At 40.9% G+C, this 19,001-nt stretch overlaps 1 protein-coding gene across 2 annotated transcripts in view; it reads right to left on the reverse strand.

Moving 5' to 3' along the window:
* Window positions 1-19,001, reverse strand: part of NEK11 (NIMA related kinase 11) — a 275,516-nt gene that overhangs the window by 45,334 nt on the left and 211,181 nt on the right. For both annotated transcript variants that reach the window (XM_043595419.1, XM_043595417.1), the window contains one exon: window positions 12,729-12,825. In XM_043595419.1, coding sequence (XP_043451354.1) covers window positions 12,729-12,825 — 97 coding nt within the window. The remainder of the gene's footprint in view (window positions 1-12,728; window positions 12,826-19,001) is intronic.

The raw sequence follows: 19,001 nt of genomic DNA on the forward strand, positions 1-19,001 counted from the left end.
ACAGTAGGGAGGTTTCTTAACCTCCTGAAATACAACTCCTTTACTTATAAAATGGGGAGTTTTGCCATCTCACAGATGTGTGGTGAGAGCCGCCTGTGGTAGCGGGTGTCTGGCTTAGCACACGTTCCTTATCACACCTCTGGGCATTGAAAGCAAGCTTCCCTTCACATAAACATTGCTATGGCTTTGGTCCAGTTTAGAACCTGAGCTGATACTATTACAAACCTCATGCTACTCCATCTTGGAAGTATTTTAGCAAGTGCTTAACGCTCCACCACCATTTTCTTTTACAAGTGATTGCTACTGCATGATAAGCCATGTATCAGGTTAACAAGAAGAACAATAAAGGTCATGGGCTTCTCATTTCCAGTTTGATCTTCTTCGGTCAAGGTCATCCTGTGATTGAAAGTGAAAGAAAAATTTCAGGAACTTCTAAGGCAGCTAGCTGAGACTGAACCAATTACTATGTTTGACCTCAGGGTTACTATAGAACCTCCTTGTGCCTTCTGCAGCCTCTAAATAGTTGACTTCAGCCCTCATCACAGCACTCGGCCAGAGCTGTGCTCTAACCTTGCCCAGACCTTTTCAAACAGTGGACAAGAGAGTTCAACAATGAAATTGCCAGAAAATTCTCCACAGCCCTGTAGCACTCAAAGAGGGCTCTGCAGCTGCAGCAGCTAACACAGGATCTAGTGCCATCCGGCCAAGGACAGGCCTCTATGATGCACACCCACAAATACATAAACCAGTTCTGAGTATCAAGGTGGCACGCACTGTGTCGGGCATGCTCACACAGGTAAGTCGTGAGTGCATCTCACCAAACACACTAGGCAGCTCCACGGGAACCACCTTTCCTCCCGTCCTCTTCAACAAAGACTATCTATTCACTGCCTACTTACAGGAGAGCAATGCCCAATGGGCATGATGCCGCACATCACCACACCGACTCTAGGTGTTCATCAGCTACGACCGGTGACACCAAAACCAACACTTCTGGAAAAGCGATTCCTCCGACATGTTAGGGCACCGTGAGTTTCTTCACCTCATTTAGGTAATTCACAAAAATCACTAACCCTCTCCCCCTGCCAAAGTATCACTTTTTATTAACCCATGTGAGCAACAGCATTTGATTCTCAATAAACAACATTTCTGGTAAACTGGGTTGGAAAGCTCAGCTGAACCCTGAGGCCAAAAGTGGCTTCTTCTCTTCCACTGCAAGTCTAGACTTAGAGACATTTTCTGTTCCTGACTCTCAAGTGTGTTTGCTGACAGAGATGAAAATACAACTTTCTATATTCCAAAAAATATACCAAAAGCAAATAGGTCACAAGGTAAAAGACTAAGTTTACTAGAGAGAGGGGGAGAGAGAGAGAGAGAGAGAGAGAGAGAGAGAGAGAGAGAGAGAGAGGAAGATAGTAGAAAACATAAAATCCAAAAGTTTGATAACATACTCTGTGGAGAAACCGGAGAAGAGGCACTTGCATACACTGCTGGGTTGGAATGCAAAATGGCATTCGGTGATACCTACCAGAACTATATATGCATTTACTTTCTGATCAAGCAATTCCGACTCTAGAAATCTATCTCAAAGATAAACTGGAAATAAAACAAAAAAGGTAAATGTACAGGGTATTCATTATAGTACTACCTGTAATAGCTAAAGCCTGGAAAAACCCATATGTCCATCTGGGGAAAGGGTGAATAAACAACAGTCCCTCTGCACAAAGGACATCTTGGAAGCTGTGAAAAGGAATGGCGCCCATCGCTATACACTACTGTGAAGTAATCCCGAGGATATATTGCCAGGTGAAACAGACCAAAGTGTGTATAATGTGTTGCCAATTTCTTAAGAAGTGAGAAACATGATACCTTTATTTGAATATCTTTTTTAAATGAAAGGATGAGCCATACATTTTTTTTAATGATTCCCATTTGTGGAAGGGAGAGAATAGGGTAAGGGATCAAGGATAGAAGCTATCTTCTTTAAATATGCCTTTTTATGGATTTGACTTTGGACCCATGGAACCACTTTACATAATTAAGAAACAAAAGTAAAACAAAAACAGTTTCTAAATATGTGAACCAAATAAACTTTTATATACCCACATGGAGCCTAATGATTCAGTTAAATAGAAATGGGTTGCATGCACGTGAGGAAATTACGGAGGTGAAGGAAAGAACCATGCAAAAGAGTTATAAAGAGGAAACTGCTTTATGAAACTTTTTATGAAGACTGCCTCTTCATACCTGCCAGGTTGTCATTCATTATGAAACCCGACAACTCACTGGTCATTAGGTAGAGTACACAGAAGGGTCACCTCAGTAATGGGCTATGATCAGCCATAGCTTGAAGGCTGCCGGGGGTCCCACGTGACAAAGCTCAGAAGTAAGACCCAATTGTATCAAATTGTTTCCTACTCATTTAACTGAATCCTAAAACAAAGCTTGAGACTACTTGTGGGAATACAAAAATACAAAAATAACCAGCACTCAACAAAGTAAAATTCACAATGCCAGACATTCAAGCAAAGATTACCAGGAATACCAGGCAGTAGAAAAATATTACCCATAATTAGGAGAAAAATGAACCAATTGACACAGAAATGACACATATTAGCATTAGCAGATAAGAACACCAAAATAATGAAACTATATTATACTTGTTCAAGTAACTAGAAAATATATTGACCATGTTAATCAAATACGTGAAAAATATTTTAAAAAGAGACTCAAATCAAACTTATAGAGATGAAAACTATAGTATCTCAGATGAAAAATATACTGATTGGGATTAACAGCAGGTCACACATTGCAGAGGAAAAGATGAGTTAAGTTGAAAACATAGCATTAGAAACTACTCAAAATGAAACAGAGAGAGGGAGAAAAGGCCTGAAAAAAGACCAGAACATCAATGAGCTATGGACAACTTCAAGAAGCCTGATACATGTGTCACTGTATTTTCCAAAGAGAAAACACACATCTATGCAGACAGATACTTTGTTTTTCCTGTGCCTGTGCATTAATTATCAATGCAGAGGTGATTCAGAGCTGTGGTCACCACAAAGAGCTCCCATCCCTCTCATTAAGAAAATTTAGGGCCCGGATGTTTCTCAGGGCATTGACTTCCAACTGGAGAAATGGGCTCAGAAGCTCCCTGAGACCTTTAGGCCTTCTCCATAGGTGCCCGTTCTCAGGCTGAGTCTTAGTAAGGTGGGTCCCATGCCTAGAACTTTGTCCCACTGAGCAGGATGTTAGAGTCCACCCCTCTGCCCATGGTTTCCAGGCAGTAAGACCTCTTGACCACTGTAAGAACCTGATGAGTCCCTGACAGGGAAACCAGAAGTTCATCTTCAGAATTTCCTGGGTAGTGAGTCCCTCTAATAGCAGGCTTAGTGGGTCCACAAACCTTTAGGACAAATGCTCATGAGGTGCCTGAAACTATACACTAAACCTGGCTCTCCTTGTAACAATTCTATGGGAAACAAAGGAAAAAAACTACTACAAATGTCTAACATATCTAGTTCACAGATTTAGATCCATATCCACAACTACCATCCATTTACAATTAGGACCAATAATGCTCAGTGATGAGCCCACTTACATGATATTCTGGAAAAGATAAAACTATAGGGACAGAAAACAGATCAGTGGTTGACAGGGGCAGGGTATGATGGGAGAGATGGGTTACAAAGAAGAAGCACAAGGAATATTTGGAGGTTCTATAATCTTCTATAGAAACTTCTATAATCTTGACACTGACGATGGTTATATAGCTATATGCACTTATCAAAACTGATAGAGCTATATGGTAAATAGAGTGAATTTTATTGTTACACATTTGTCAAAACTCATAGAACTATACACTAAAAAAGATAATCTTTATTAGATATAAATTATACCTTCCTTAATAAAATAGAAAACAAGTAAATAAAAAAGAATAAAAAATTGAGGCCTTAAAGACATAGGTATATTTTTATATTATATTTGGCTTTTACTAAGGTGATCCCAACTCATACTCTGGTAACAAACTCCCTCCAGGTAAAATACTTTAGATTCAGTGCTTCTCAAACTTTAATATGGATATGATTCTCCCAGGAACTTATTAAAATGCAGATTCTAAGTTAGGAGGTGTGAGGGCAGACATTCTGCATTTCTCACAAGCTTCTAGGTGATCTCCATGCTGTTGGTCTATGGACCATACCTAAGTAGCAAAGCCAAGGATTCTAGTGAGATTACTTGATATATAAAGGTCAGGAGAACTATTCATTCAGGTTGAAAAACACCTTCGTGGCATGACACGTTGTCTTGGCCTGTGTATTAGAGTTAGAGGATCGATCCTTTAGCAATAGTGTGTCACTTACTCCCCTCAGAGCTGAGAGCTGACCAACTGGACCATTCTGGAGCCAGGCCTGGAATCAAATCCAGCTAATGGTGGTAAAGAAAACTCTTCTCAACAGAAACCCTTTTGGATTTCTACCCTTCTACCCTTGCTGTGAGGGTAGAAGCTTCAGGAGTTCTTTGAAGCAACAGAAGCCCATGAAGTCACAAAGGGCCATCCATCCATCCATCCATCCATCCATCCATCCATCCATCCGTATATGAATAGCAACCTTTCTTAATATGTGCATGGAAATTACTTAGGAAGGAAGTCAATACTGGTTTCCTGTGATTCTGCTGACAATCTAAAGACTTTGAGTGGCACCACCTAATAGCTGCTAACACCCAGTGCTGTCCATGCCCCCAGCAGTGAGTTTCATCTGTGGAGTGGTCTCCCAAAGGAGTAAGAAGTACCTGTGACAGGGAATTAAGTGTTGGAGGATGGTAAAGGGCTGGTTTTTATATTCAACAACTTCCTGATATTTTCCCAGAGACCTGGCACTTCTTTTTGCATGCTTAAAAAAACCCACAAAAACACTATATAAATATCTTCACAGCTTCTTCGCCCACAGATGCCCTTAGGTATAAAACATCACTTAGCAGACTAACACATGCCAGCACCTTCAGATACTTCACTTAGGGCTTTTCAAGAGGAAGCAACCACATGGATATTGAGAGTCATATTGTAAGTTGTTAACATTTTATTGAGTATATAGTATGTGCCACAAACTACCCTAAGTGCATTCCATACATTCATGATCTCAACATGAGATCACCTCACAACAACCCTGTGAAGTAGGAACCAATATTGGCCCTACTTTCCGATGAGAAATCTCAGGTACAAGGAGGTGGGGTAATTTGTCCAAGGATGCACACTAGTAATGATGAGCAGGGATTCAAATTGCAGCAATTGCTGTCTCCCTGCTTCACACCCTCCATCCTGACCACTATACCAGGGTCTGCTCTAGGCCTGGCACTGCATACATGAATGCTCACTAAACTTGACAAGGGAGCTTGGAGAGAACTAGAAGACACACGGCAGCTGGGAGAACTAGAAGAAACACGGCAGGGGGTCACCACATGCATTACCCCCCAGTTTCCTTAGACAGCTTTACATTCTCACTGTGGGAGATGATGAGGCCACTTGTCTGACACCCCTAAACCACCACACACTAAGCCTTTAGAAGCACTGATAACTGAACTGGAAGGTTTGTTCTTCCTAGATCTTACCTTTCTTACGTAAAGATGGGGAAGGCTGTGAAGGGAGGAGGTTTGGGAGGGAAACCAGGAGTTCAGTTTTGGACATCCTGAATTTGAAATGCCTCAAGGACACCCAAAGAGAGATGTCAAGGAACAGGTTCAAATTCACATATTACTGAAAAATTAATGGATGAAAAGATATGGTGAATGGGAGTCCCTTAAAAATAACATAGGTGAATAGTTGGAAGTAGAGATAAAACAAGGTTTACCATGGGTTGATAATTGTTTAGCTGACTGATGAATCCAATGGGATTAATTATACTATCCTGACTACTATCTGTAACTTCCCAAGTTAAATTTTTAAAAATTCAGAAGGACACAGCATCATTTATATAGGATACCATAACAAAAAAGTAAAGCCTAGATCTAATCACAAAGGAATAATAGACAAACCCAAATTGAGGGGCATTGTACAAAATAGCCCATCTTGTACTCGTAAAAAATGTCAATGCCATGAAAGACAACAAATAACTGAGGAGCTGTCTCAGAATAAATGACACCAAAGAGACCTAACAACTAAATGTAATGTGTGAAACTGGCATGTATCCTGGGTCGGAAAAAAGTATTGCTACAAAGGGTATTATTCGGTCAGTCGGTGAAATTTGAATGTTGGTTAGTGTAGTCTATGGTATATATCAATGTGAAGTATCTTAAATTTAATAATTTGCTGAGATTACATAAGAGAATATCCATGTTCTTTGGAGTTTCACACTTAAATATTTAGGTGTGAAAGATCATGATGAGTGAAATTTATTCTCAAATGACACAGTAATAATTATTATAATCATGTATAAATATGGATGTGAACAGCTAATGCAAATGTGACAAAATGTTAACAACTGGTGAATCTAGGTGAAGCATATGTCAGTATTTACTGTGCTATTCTTTCAACATTTCTATAGGCTTAATATTTTTGAAAATAAAATTTGAAAAAATTAACACTATTGGCCTGATATAATTAGTATCCCTGAAATACATCACTTGTATGCCCTTCCTTACAGTCTTTTGAATAAAAAGCTATCTTCTTTACTCCTTAATGATAGGCACTAAATACTTGATTTTTCCTTAAGAATGCCTCTTGTATGTATCAGTTTGATATGCATTACATTACTTGCTCATCGTAGCAGGCCCTGCAGGTACTCTCCCACTGTGGGGGGTACCACTGGTGGAGAACCTTGCCTGGAGAATGTCCTTTTCAGTCACAATCCCTTCCTAAATGGCCCATATCCAGTCCTTGACTGACCTGCGGCTGCAAAGGCCTGGCCCTCTCACCCAAACTCTGGACAGTTCTGCAGGGCCATCCAAGCTTCAGAGTTCTCTGCAGGGTCCGTCGAGGCCTCCACTGAGACCATGGCACAGGCTGATGTGTCCCTGTGCATAGTCCACTTCCTTCCCCTCCTTTCTACATGTGCTGGCTTCATGAACACCCCCTCACAGACCTCCTGCGCAGCAATCCCCACCTCCAAGTCTACCTTCCCAGGGATCCGACTGTGGCAATAATGTTATAACCATTTTGCAGTGAGGAAACTGAACCTTTGAAAATCACTTGCCTAGGGTCTGAAAACTGTTTATTGGTGAAGTCATGACTCAGACTCCATATATGCTGGCTTCCAGCCTCACCTTTCTTCTATTTACCTTTCCAAATCCTACCTCCCTAGTAAGGACAAAGCCAAGTTTCCTCCTTGACTTCCCCTTTCTGATCCGGAAGCTCTCACCACCTGCTCCATTTGGCACATGGCCATGGTCCCACTTGGGGGCTTTTCTTAACTGTTACCTCATATAATAAAACCATTGTCTTGTTATTTGGCTTTCCACTTTGAAGTTTGGTGCTTTCTCTGCCTTACACCTTCCCTGGGACAAAGGTCATTCATTGGTCTTTGTGCCCCAACAGTTGCTGTCATGTGCAGAGCACACAGTAAGTCACTGCACCAAGAATGTGAGAGCATGTGGCAAGGCCCTCTCTCTTCTGGCCATGCTCTGCGACTTAGAAGAGGAAACACAACAGCCTCAGAAGACACTCAGCCCTGATAGAGGGACACTGATCCGCAGAGGCACACCCGTTGAAAGATAACCAAACAGAGGGAGGAGCCAAGATGGCGGAACAGCATGGGAGTTTTTCGTGTATCTCATGTCCATGAAATACAGCCAGACCAACACCAAACCATCCTTCACACCTAGAAAACTGATTGGAGGATTAAGAAAACAATCTGCACAACCTGAATCACAGAATTAAGCAGGTACGTGGCACGGAGAAGTGAACTTGGGGAGCGAGAAGCCACAGAGGGCAGGGAGGTGCTTCTGTGGGCAGAGAGAGGATGGAGATGGGGTGGGGGTGGGTGGGTGGGGAGAATACGGGAAAAGCAACACCCCCAAAAGCAGCTGGAGAGAAAGTGGAAAATTGGAAACAGTGGCAAAAACTAAACTAAAAAGGGAGAAAGGAGAAAGAGAGGGTTTAAATTCCATTAAAACCATAAACAAGGGGAGCACAAAGTATGAAACTCTGCAGCTCCATACCTGGCGGTGCTCTGGTGGGAAGGGCGAATCCGCAGGAGCAGAGTGGGGTCTGGGAGGTTCTCGGGCCACATGGAGAAAAGTGGTTCCACTGCTGGAAGGACATTGGTAGACACTGTTGAAGCCTCCTGGTCCCAGCAGACCCCAGAGAACAGCCACATTCGCTGGTGCTGGAATGTCGTTGGGAATGAAACCTGGGGCCAGATGTGTTGTGATTTTCCATAATCCCTGAAAAGCTACTGCTACACTATCTCGCAAACTTTCTCTGGGGCGAGCTGGCACCTGGCTGCAGTCTTAGGGCACTGGCAGTGGCAGGGTCCAGCAAGCATTCCTGGGTGCAGCTGACATTCGGCCATTGTTCGGCCATTGCTCAGTGAGACGCTCCCACAGAGGGGCAGAATGGGACAAAGCCGCAGTCCTTCAGAAGTAGCAGCTGGGGAAAACCTGGGAGAGAGGGTACTGCCTGGGGCTTGATCACAGACAGTGAAAAAGTAGGGAGTGGACGAAAGCTGAAGACAGAGGACAGGTGTGCAATTGCTGATCGGGGAGAACAGAGCTCCGATACTAGAGACTGGGTAGCTGGGCAACACCATTTTCACTGCTCCCGCACATGCGCATATGCACCTAGGAGTTCCACAACACTCCACTCCAGTAGGTTAGCAGTGCCATTTAGTGGAGATGGAGCCGTTACACTGAGCCCCACCCAACTGGGCCAACCTCACTCTTTTTTTTTTTTTTAATTTTTTTTTCAACGTTTATTTATTTTTGAGACAGAGAGAGACAGAGCATGAACAGGGGAGGGACAGAGAGAGAGGGAGACACAGAATCGGAAACAGGCTCCAGCCTCCGAGCCATCAGCCCAGAGCCTGACGCGGGGCTCGAACTCACGGACCGCGAGATCGTGACCTGGCTGATGTCGGACGCTTAACCGACTGCGCCACCCAGGCGCCCCATACACTAATAATGAAGCAACAGAAAGACAAATAAAGAAACTGATCCCATTCACAATTGCACCAAGAAGCATAAAATACCTAGGAATAAATCTAACCAAAGATGTAAAGGATCTGTATGCTGAAAACTACAGAAAGCTTATGAAGGAAATTGAAGAAGATATAAAGAAATGGAAACACATTCTGTGCTCACAGATTGAAAGAATAAATATTGTCAAAATGTCAATACTACCCAAAGCTATCTACACATTCAATGCAATCCCAATCAAAATTGCACCAGCATTCTTCTCGAAACTAGAACAAGCAATTCTAAAATTCATATGGAACCACAAAAGGCCCCGAATAGCCAAAGGAATTTTGAAGAAGAAGACCAAAGCAGGAGGCATCACAATCCCAGACTTTAGCCTCTACTACAAAGCTGTCATCATCAAGACAGCATGGTATTGGCACCAAAACAGACACATAGACCAATGGAATAGAATAGAAACCCCAGAACTAGACCCACAAACGTATGGCCAACTCATCTTTGACAAAGCAGGAAAGAACATCCAATGGAAAAAAGACAGCCTCTTTAACAAATGGTGCTGGGAGAACTGGACAGCAACATGCAGAAGGTTGAAACTAGACCACTTCCTCACACCATTCACAAAAATAAACTCAAAATGGATAAAGGACCTGAATGTGAGACAGGAAACCATCAAAACCTTAGAGGAGAAAGCAGGAAAAGACCTCTCTGACCTCAGCCGTAGCAATCTCTTACTCGACACATCCCCAAAGGCAAGGGAATTAAAAGCAAAAATGAATTACTGGGACCTTATGAAGATAAAAAGCTTCTGCAGAGCAAAGGAAACAACCAACAAAACTCAAAGGCAAACAACGGAATGGGAAAAGATATTTGCAAATGACATATCGGACAAAGGGCTAGTCTCCAAAATCTATAAAGAGCTCACCAAACTCCACACCCGAAAAACAAATAATCCAGTGAAGAAATGGGCAGAAAACATGAATAGACACTTCTCTAAAGAAGACATCCGGATGGCCAACAGGCACATGAAAAGATGCTCAACGTCGCTCCTCATCAGGGAAATACAAATCAAAACCACACTCAGATATCACCTCACGCCAGTCAGAGTGGCCAAAATGAACAAATCAGGAGACTGTAGATCCTGGAGAGGATGTGGAGAATCGGGAACCCTCTTGCACTGTTAGTGGGAATGCAAATTGGTGCATCCACTGTGGAAAGCAGTGTGGAGATTCCTCAAAAAATTAAAAACAGACCTACCCTATGACCCAGCAATAGCACTGCTAGGAATTTACCCAAGGGATACAGGAGTACTGATGCATAGGGGCACGTGTACCCCAATGTTTATAGCAGCACTCTCAACAATAGCCAAATTATGGAAAGAGCCTAAATGTCCATCAACTGATGAATGGATAAAGAAATTGTGGTTTATATACACAATGGAATACTACATGGCAATGAGAAAGAACGAAATACGGCCCTTTGTAGCAACGTGGATGGAACTGGAGTGTGATGCTAAGTGAAATAAGCCATACAGAGAAAGACAGATACCATATGGTTTCACTTTTATGTGGATCCTGAGAAACTTAACAGAAACCCATGGAGGAGGGGAAGGAAAAAAAAAAAGAGGTTAGAGTGGGAGAGAGCCAAAGCATAAGAGACTGTTAAAAACTGAGAACAAACTGAGGGTTGATGGGGCGTGGGAGGGCGGGGAGGGTGGGTAATGGGTATTGAGGAGGGCACCTTTTGGGATGAGCACTGGGTGTTGTATGGAAACCAATTTGACAATAAATTTCATATATTGAAAAAGAAAAAAAGAAAAAAAAGAAATTGTGGTTTATATACACAATGGAATACTACTTGGCAATGAGAAAGAATGAAATATGGCCTTTTGTAGCAACGTGGATGGAACTGGAGAGTGTTATGCTAAGTGAAATAAGTCATACAGAGAAAGACAGATACTATATGTTTTCACTCTTATGTGGATCCTGAGAAACTTAAGAAAAGACCAAGAGGAGGGGAAGGAAAAAAAAAGGTTAGAGAGGGAGGGAGCCAACATATAAGAGACCTTTAAAAACTGAGAACAAACTGAGGGGGGTGGGAGGGAGGGAAGGGTGGGTGATGAGTATTGAGCATGGCACCTGTTGGCATGAGCACTGGGTGTTGTATGGAAACCAATTTGACAATAAATTTCATATTTAAAAAAAAAGAAAAAAAGAACTTCAAAAAAAATAAACTAAATGAAAGTTCATGAAAGAAAAAGAAAATACATTACAGCTTTTAGAAATAATTTTCATCACTTTTTTCTCCTTTGCTTCCTTCCTTCCTCCCTCCCCCTTTCTTTCTTTCCCTCTCTCTCTTTCTCTCTTGCTTAAATAGGCCCAGCATGGAGCCCAAGGCAGGGCTTAAACTTATGACCCTGAGACCAAGGCCTGAGGTACAATCAAGAGTTGGATGCTTAACTGACAGAGCCACCCAGGCGCCCCTCTCCTTTGCTTTCAAACATCAACCTGTGTGATGATGTGTGGTGTTGCAAGAACAATCTAAATGAAAATCGACTGAAAAATAATTTTTGCCTAACTTCCCTAACTGTTCATGAACAGCGCCAATACAGGAAGGAGACTTTAGAAGTTTAGCAGGGATCTTCAAATGATAGAGCCACAGGCCAAATCAGTGGCCTGTCACTTGCTTTTTGTACATTTTGTGAGCTAAGAATTGTTTTTACATTTTTAAATGGTTGAAAAAAATCAAAATAATAATATTTTGTGATACTTGAAAATTGTATGAAATTCAAATTTCAGGCTGAAACTATGTTTTATCGAAGCACAGCCACGTTTACTTATTTATATATTGGCTAAGGCTGCTTTTGTGTTACAACAGCAGAGTTGAGTGATTGTGACAGAAATGCTACGGCCCACAGAACCTAAAGTATTTATTACATCACCCCTTATAGAGAGAATTTGTCAACTCCTGATCTACAGACATGAATTGTCCAGGAAAATTTGGACTAGGAGGCTGGGGTTTCTTCTTTGCCCAGAAGCCTGTGACCAGTGCTGTCTTTATTCTTCAGGGCTGCTACAGCCTACCATAGACTGCGTAGCTTATCAACAACAGAGATGCATTGCTCACAGTCCTGGAGGCTGAGAAGTCCAAGACCAAAGCACCTGCATGGTCAGCTTCTGGTGAGGGCCCTCTTCCTGGTTCAAAGCCAGCAACTGCTCCCTGTGTCCCCACATGGCACCAGGGGCTAGGGAGCTCTCTGGAACCTCTGTTACAAGGCACCAATCCCATTCATAAGGCCTATGTGCCAGTCATTAAGTGCCATGATTTAAGCACTTCCCAAAGGCTCCACCTACTATTAACATGTCCTCTGGAGGTTAGGATTTCAACATATGAATTTGTGGGAGGGGGGCACACATTCAGACCACAGCAGGAGTTTTGATGCAGATTCAGGCCTTTCCAACTGAGTTTTTACACCGGCTTCTAGAAGAGCACAGCTGTTATGTCTGTGGTGTCCAAGTGGAATAGCATTACGTGATAGGATCACACTCCTTGTCAATATGGTCTGATGTTCCACTCTCCTAGGGGTCAGGCAACATGCTACTTACTCCCTCATGTGTTTCATCTTGGTCGCGGCCACTGTGCTGTTGAACGTTGTTAGTCCCAGGGACATGTCTGGAGCTGTGCTGGGGATCGTCCTCGCATCTGAAAATCAATGCACAGCCCTTATTGACTTCATCAGCACCCCGGCAACTTCCAGGCAACATTCAAGGGCAATCAGAAAACAGAAGTTAATCCACCTGTGCCACTAGGTAATGCTACATTAATTAGAGGTGAATTCAGTTATGACATGAACATTAAGGAGATTTATTCCTAATGACAGGATTATTTATAGTTTTAATATGCACAAGGAATTCCAGGGCCAAGCCTCTGTCAGAAAGGATTATTTAAATGGGACACTGCTATTTAAAAGACAGGATTTTATCGGAGAGAACTTAGGGGAAATGCATCTACGGAAAAGCAAACGTTCTCGAGGAGCCTTTGGCAGTCTCTTTCGGCAAGTGTGGTATGAAATCATACAATATGTATCCTTTTGTATCTGGCTTATTTCATTTAGCATACTGTTTTCAAGGTTCATCAGTGTGTGGCATGTATTAGGCCTTCCTTTCTATACCTGAATAATATTCATTGCATGTATATATCACGCTCTGTTTAACCATTCATCTATTGATGGACACTTGAGTTGTTTCCACCTTTTTAGTGTCATAAGTAATTATGCAATAAACATTGGCCTACAAGAATCTGTTTGAGTACCCATTTTCTATTCTTTTGAGTATATATCCAGGAGTGGAATTGCTGGGTCATATACTAATTCTATACTTAGCTTATTGAGGAGCCACCAGACTGTTTTCCACAGCAGCTACACCATTTTACATTCCCTCTATTAGTGTATGAGGCTTTCCACATCTTCAACAACACTGTTATTTTCTGGTTTTTAAATTATAGCCATCCTAGTGGATGTGAAGCGGTATCTCATTGTGGCTTTGATTTGCATTTCCTTAATGAGTTTTCATGTGGCTTTTGGCCATTTATAGATCTTTAAGAAAAAAGGTCTATTCAAGTACTTTGCCCATTTTTAAATTGAGTTGTTTGTATTTTTGTTGTTGAGTTGTAGTTCTTTACATATTATGGATATTAAACTTTTATTTGATATAGAATTTGCAAATATTTTTTACCCTGTTCTTTGTGCTTCCAAAGTTGATCTCAGCATAAGGCATGTATCATATTAAATTTATACTTTTTTGATGCTATTTTGATGCTATTTTTGATACTTAAGTATTTTATTTTGATGTTAATTCATTTTTGAAATGTTCACTGCTAGTGTATAGAAATACAACTGGTTTTAGTGTATTGATCTTGTATCCTGCAATCTTGCTTGTTTATTAGTGTTAACAGTTTTTAGTGGATTTCTTAGGGTTTTCTACATACAAGAACATGTTATTTTATTTTTTTTTAACATTTATTTTTGAGACAGAGAGAGAGAGAGCATGAACAGGGGAGGGTCAGAGGAAGAGGGAGACATAGAATCTGAAACAGGCTCCAGGCTCTGAGATGTCAGCACAGAGGCCGACGCGGGGCTTGAACCCACAGACCGCAAGATCATGACCTGACCCGAAGTCGGACGCTTAACTGACAGAGCCACCCAGGCGCCCCAGAACATGTTATCTTTAAGTAGAGATAGTTTTACTTCTTTTCTAACCTGGATGCCTTTTTAAAAAAATAATTTATTTATTTTATAATTTACATAAACTTAGCATATAGTGCAACAATGATTTCAGGAGTAGATTCCTTAATGCCCCTTTCCCATTTAGCCCATCCCCCCTCCCACAACCCCTCCAGCAACCCTCTGTTTGTTCTCTGTATTTAAGAGTCTCTTCTGTTTTGTCCCCCTCCTTGTTTTTATATTATTTTTGTTTCCCTTCCCTTACGTTCATCTGTTTTGTATCTTAAAGTCCTCAAATGAGTGAAGTCATATGATATTCGTCTTTCTCTAATTTCTCTTAGCATAATACCCTCTAGTTCCATCTACATAGTTGTAAACAGCAAATTTCATTCTTTTTGATTGCCAAGTAATACCCCTAGATTCTATATAAGATATATAATCTTATCTTCTTTATCCATTCGTTAACCTGGATGCCTTTTATTTCTTCTCCTTACTTAATTTCCCTGGCTAGAACCTCTAGGACAGTGCTAAATGGAAGTGGTGAAAGAAAACATCTTTGTCATGTTCCTGATCTTAGGGAAAAAACACTCATTTTTATACCAATAAGTATGAATTAGCTATAGTGTGTTCATAGATGCCTTTATCTGGTTTAGGAAGTTCCTTTCTATTCTTAGTTTGTTGAGTGTTGTTGTTGTTGTTTTTTAATCAAGAAAGGATAGGGGAGGAACCAAGATGGCGGAAAAGCATGGAAGCTTTTTGTGTGTCTCGTGTCCATGAAATACAGCCAGACCAACACTAAACCATCCTACACACCTAGAAAACTGATTGCAGGATTAACACAACAATCTGCACAACCTGAATCACAGAATTCAGCAGGTACGCGGAACGGAGAGCTGAACTTGCGGAGCAAGAAGCCGCGGAAGCAGAGAAGATGGAGACTGGGGAGAGGGGGAGCATACAGGAAAAGCATTCCTCCCCAAAAGCAGCTGGAGAGAAAGTGGAAAATTGGAAACAGTCGCAGGGACTAAACTAAAAAGGGAGAAAGGAGAAAGGAGAAAGGAGAGGGTTTAAATTCCATTAAGATTGTAAACAAGGGGAGCGCAAAGTCAGCCAACTCTGCAGCTCGATACCTGGTGGTTCTCTGATGGGAAGGGTGAATCCCCAGGAACAGAGTGAAGTCTGGGAGGTTCTCAGGCCACACGGGGAGACGTGGGTCCACTGCTGGAAGGACATTTGGTAGAGACTGTTGAAGCCACCCGGTCCCAGAAGACCCCAGAAGACAGCCACATTTGCTGATGCTGGGGCAAGGTCTTTGAGGGTGAAGCCTGGGGCCAGATATGTGTTGTGATTTTTCATAATCCCTGAAAAGCTGCTGCTACATTGTCTTGTGAACTTTTTTTTGGGCAGGCTGGCACCTGGCCGCAGTCTTGGGGCACCGGCAACAGCAGGGTCCAGCGGGCATTCCTGGGTGCAGCCGACATTCGGCCCTTGCTCATTCGGCCACTGCTCAGTGAGACCCTCCCGTAGAGGGGCAGAATGGGTCAAAGCCGCAGTCCTTCAGAAGTAAGGGGCTGGGGAAAACAGCCACATCTGAGACAAAACTTGGGAGAGAGGTACTGCCTGGGGCCTGGTCACAGAGAGTGAAAAAGCGGGAGTGGACGAGAGCTGAAAACAGAGGACGGGTGGGCGATTGCTGATCTGGGAGAACAGACTGGGTAGCTGGGTGGTGCCATTTTCACTGCTCCCATGCATGCGCACCTACGAGCACCACAACAATCCACCCCAGTAGGCTAGCAGCGACATCTAGTGGAGGGTGGGGCTCGGTGTAACAGCTCAACCGAGCCAACTTCGTTCTTCAAGAACTAAGCTCACCTCCAGCTTAATTTATGGACTATAAAGAGCTACATGGACTGACCTCTAGGGGAAAACTAAGCAATTTCAGTCCTACTTCAATCTGTTAGCAGGTTCATCTATTTAATTTTTTTCTTTTCCTTTCTTTCTCTTTTTCCTTTTACTCTTTTAAAATTCTTTTCTTTTTCTTGAACAGAAAGAGAAAAAACTCATTTTTATTGTCAATTTATATTAAAAATATCTGTCAATTTTTATTACTATATTTTTTACTTTTGTGTAAGTTTTTTCAAAGACTACTTTACCTCCATCATTTTATTTTAGTCTACTTCAGTGTACTCACCTTTCCAAATTTTCCAACAATTTCCTTTTTTTCTTTCTTTTTCTTTTTTTTCTCGTTTTCATTTTTCTTTTTCTTGAATGCAGAAAGAGAAAAACTTCATTTTTGCTTTCAATTTCTTTTAAAAATATTTTTATTTAATTTTTATTACTATATTTTTTGCTTTTATGTAACTTTTTTTCAAATTCTATCTTATTCCTATCATTTTATTTTGGTCTGCTACAGTGTATTCACTTTTTCAAAATTTCAAATGATTTTTTTCTTTTTTCTTTTTTTCTGTTTTGTTTCTTTTCTTTTCTCATAAATACAGAAAATGAAAAAAATTCATATTTCTTTTTAATTTTTACTAAAAATATTTTTCTTTTTTTCTACTATATTTTCTATTTTGTGTGTATTTTTTTAAATTCTATTTTACCCACATCATCTCATTTTTGTCTACTTCAGTGTATTCATTTTTTTAAATTCTCAAACGATTTCCTTTTTTTTTTTTATCCCGCCCCGCACTTTTTTTCCCTCTCATGTGTCAAACCACTTTCAACACCCAGAACAAAACACACTTAGGATCTAGCATCATCTATTCGATTTCTGTGTGTGTGTGTGTGTTTTTAATTTTGAATTTTAATATTTTTTTATTTTAATTTTTTTTAATTTCAATTTTCTACCTCATTAATTCCTTTTCTCCCTTCAAAATGACAACACGAAGGAATTCACCCCAAAAGAAAGAGCATGACGAAACAACAGCCAGGGATTTAACCAACACAGATACAAGCAAGATGTCTGAACCAGAACTTAGAATCACAGTAATAAGAATACTACCTGGAGTCGAAAATAGATTAGAATCCCTTTCTGCAGAGATAAAAAAATAAAAAATAGCCAGAATGAAATTAAAAACACCATAACTGAGTTCAATCATGGATGGATGCAGCGGCTGCAAGGATGGATGAGGCAGAACGCAGAATCAGCAATATAGAGGACAAACTTATAGAGAATAACGAAGCAGAAAAAAAAGAGGGAAATTAAGGCAAACGAGCACAATTTAAGAATTGGAGAAACCAGTGACTCATTAAAAAGGAAGAACATCAGAATCATAGGGGTCCCAGAGGAGGAGGAGAGAGAAATAGGGGTAGTAGGGTTATGTGAGCAAATCATAGCTGAAAACTTCCCTAACCTGGGGAAAGACACAAACATCAAAATCCAGGAAGCACAGAGGACCCCCATTAAATTCAACAAAAACCGACCATCAACAAGGTATATCATAGTCAAATTCACAAAATACTCAGGCAAGGAGAGAATCATGAAAGCAGCAAGGGAAAAAAAGTCACTAACCTAAAAGGCAAGACAGATCAGGTTTGTAGCAGACCTATCCACAGAAACTTGGCAGGCCAGAAAGGAGTGGCAGGATATATTCAGTGTGCTGAATCAGAAAAATATGCAGCCAAGAATTCTTTATCCAGCAAGGCTGTCATTCAAAACAGGAGAGATTAAAAGTTTCCCAAACAAAAATTAAAGGAGTTTGTGACCACTAAACCAGCCCTGCAAGAAATTTTAAAAGGGACTCTCTGAGGGGAGAAAAGATGAAAATATATATATATATATATATATATATATATATATATATATATATATATATCAAAAGCAACAAAGATTAGAAAGGACCAGAGAACACCACCAAAAACTCCAACTCTACAAGAATCGTAATGGTAATAAATTCCTATCTTTCAGCACTCACTCTAACCGTCAATGGACTCAATGCTCCAATCAAAAGACATAGGGTAAGAGAATGGATAAGAAAACAAGATCCATCTAGATGCTGTTTACAAGAGACCCACTTTAGACCTAAAGGCACCTTCAGATTGAAAATAAGGGGATGGAGAACCATCTATCATGCTAATGGTCAACAAAAGAAAGCCGGAGTAGCCATACTTATATCAGACAATCTAGACTTTAAAATAAAGACTGTATCAAAAGATGCAGAAGGGCATTATATCATAATCAAGGGTTCTATCCACCAAGAAGACCTAACAATTGTAAACATTTAGGTGCCAAATGTGCGAGCACCCAAATATATAAATCAACTAATCACAAACATAAAGAAGCTCATCGATAGTAATACCATAATAGTAGGAGACTTCAACACCCCACTCACAGCAATGGATAGATCATCTAATCAAAAAATCCACAAGGAAACAATGGCTTGGAATGACACACTGGTCCAGATGGACTTGACAGATAGATTCAGAACATTTCACCCTGAAACCGCAGAATATACATTCTTCTCCAGTGCACATGGAACATTCTTCAGAACTGACCATATACTGGGACACAAATCAGCCCTCAGTAAGTACAAAAAGATCGAGATCATACCGTGCATATTTTCAGACCACAATGCTATGAAACTCGAAATCAACCACAAGAAAAAATTTGTAAAGGTAACAAATACTTGGAGACTGAAGAACATCCTACTAAAGA

Source organism: Prionailurus bengalensis, chromosome C2 (assembly GCF_016509475.1).
Source record: "Prionailurus bengalensis isolate Pbe53 chromosome C2, Fcat_Pben_1.1_paternal_pri, whole genome shotgun sequence".
Taxonomy (NCBI): domain Eukaryota; kingdom Metazoa; phylum Chordata; class Mammalia; order Carnivora; family Felidae; genus Prionailurus; species Prionailurus bengalensis.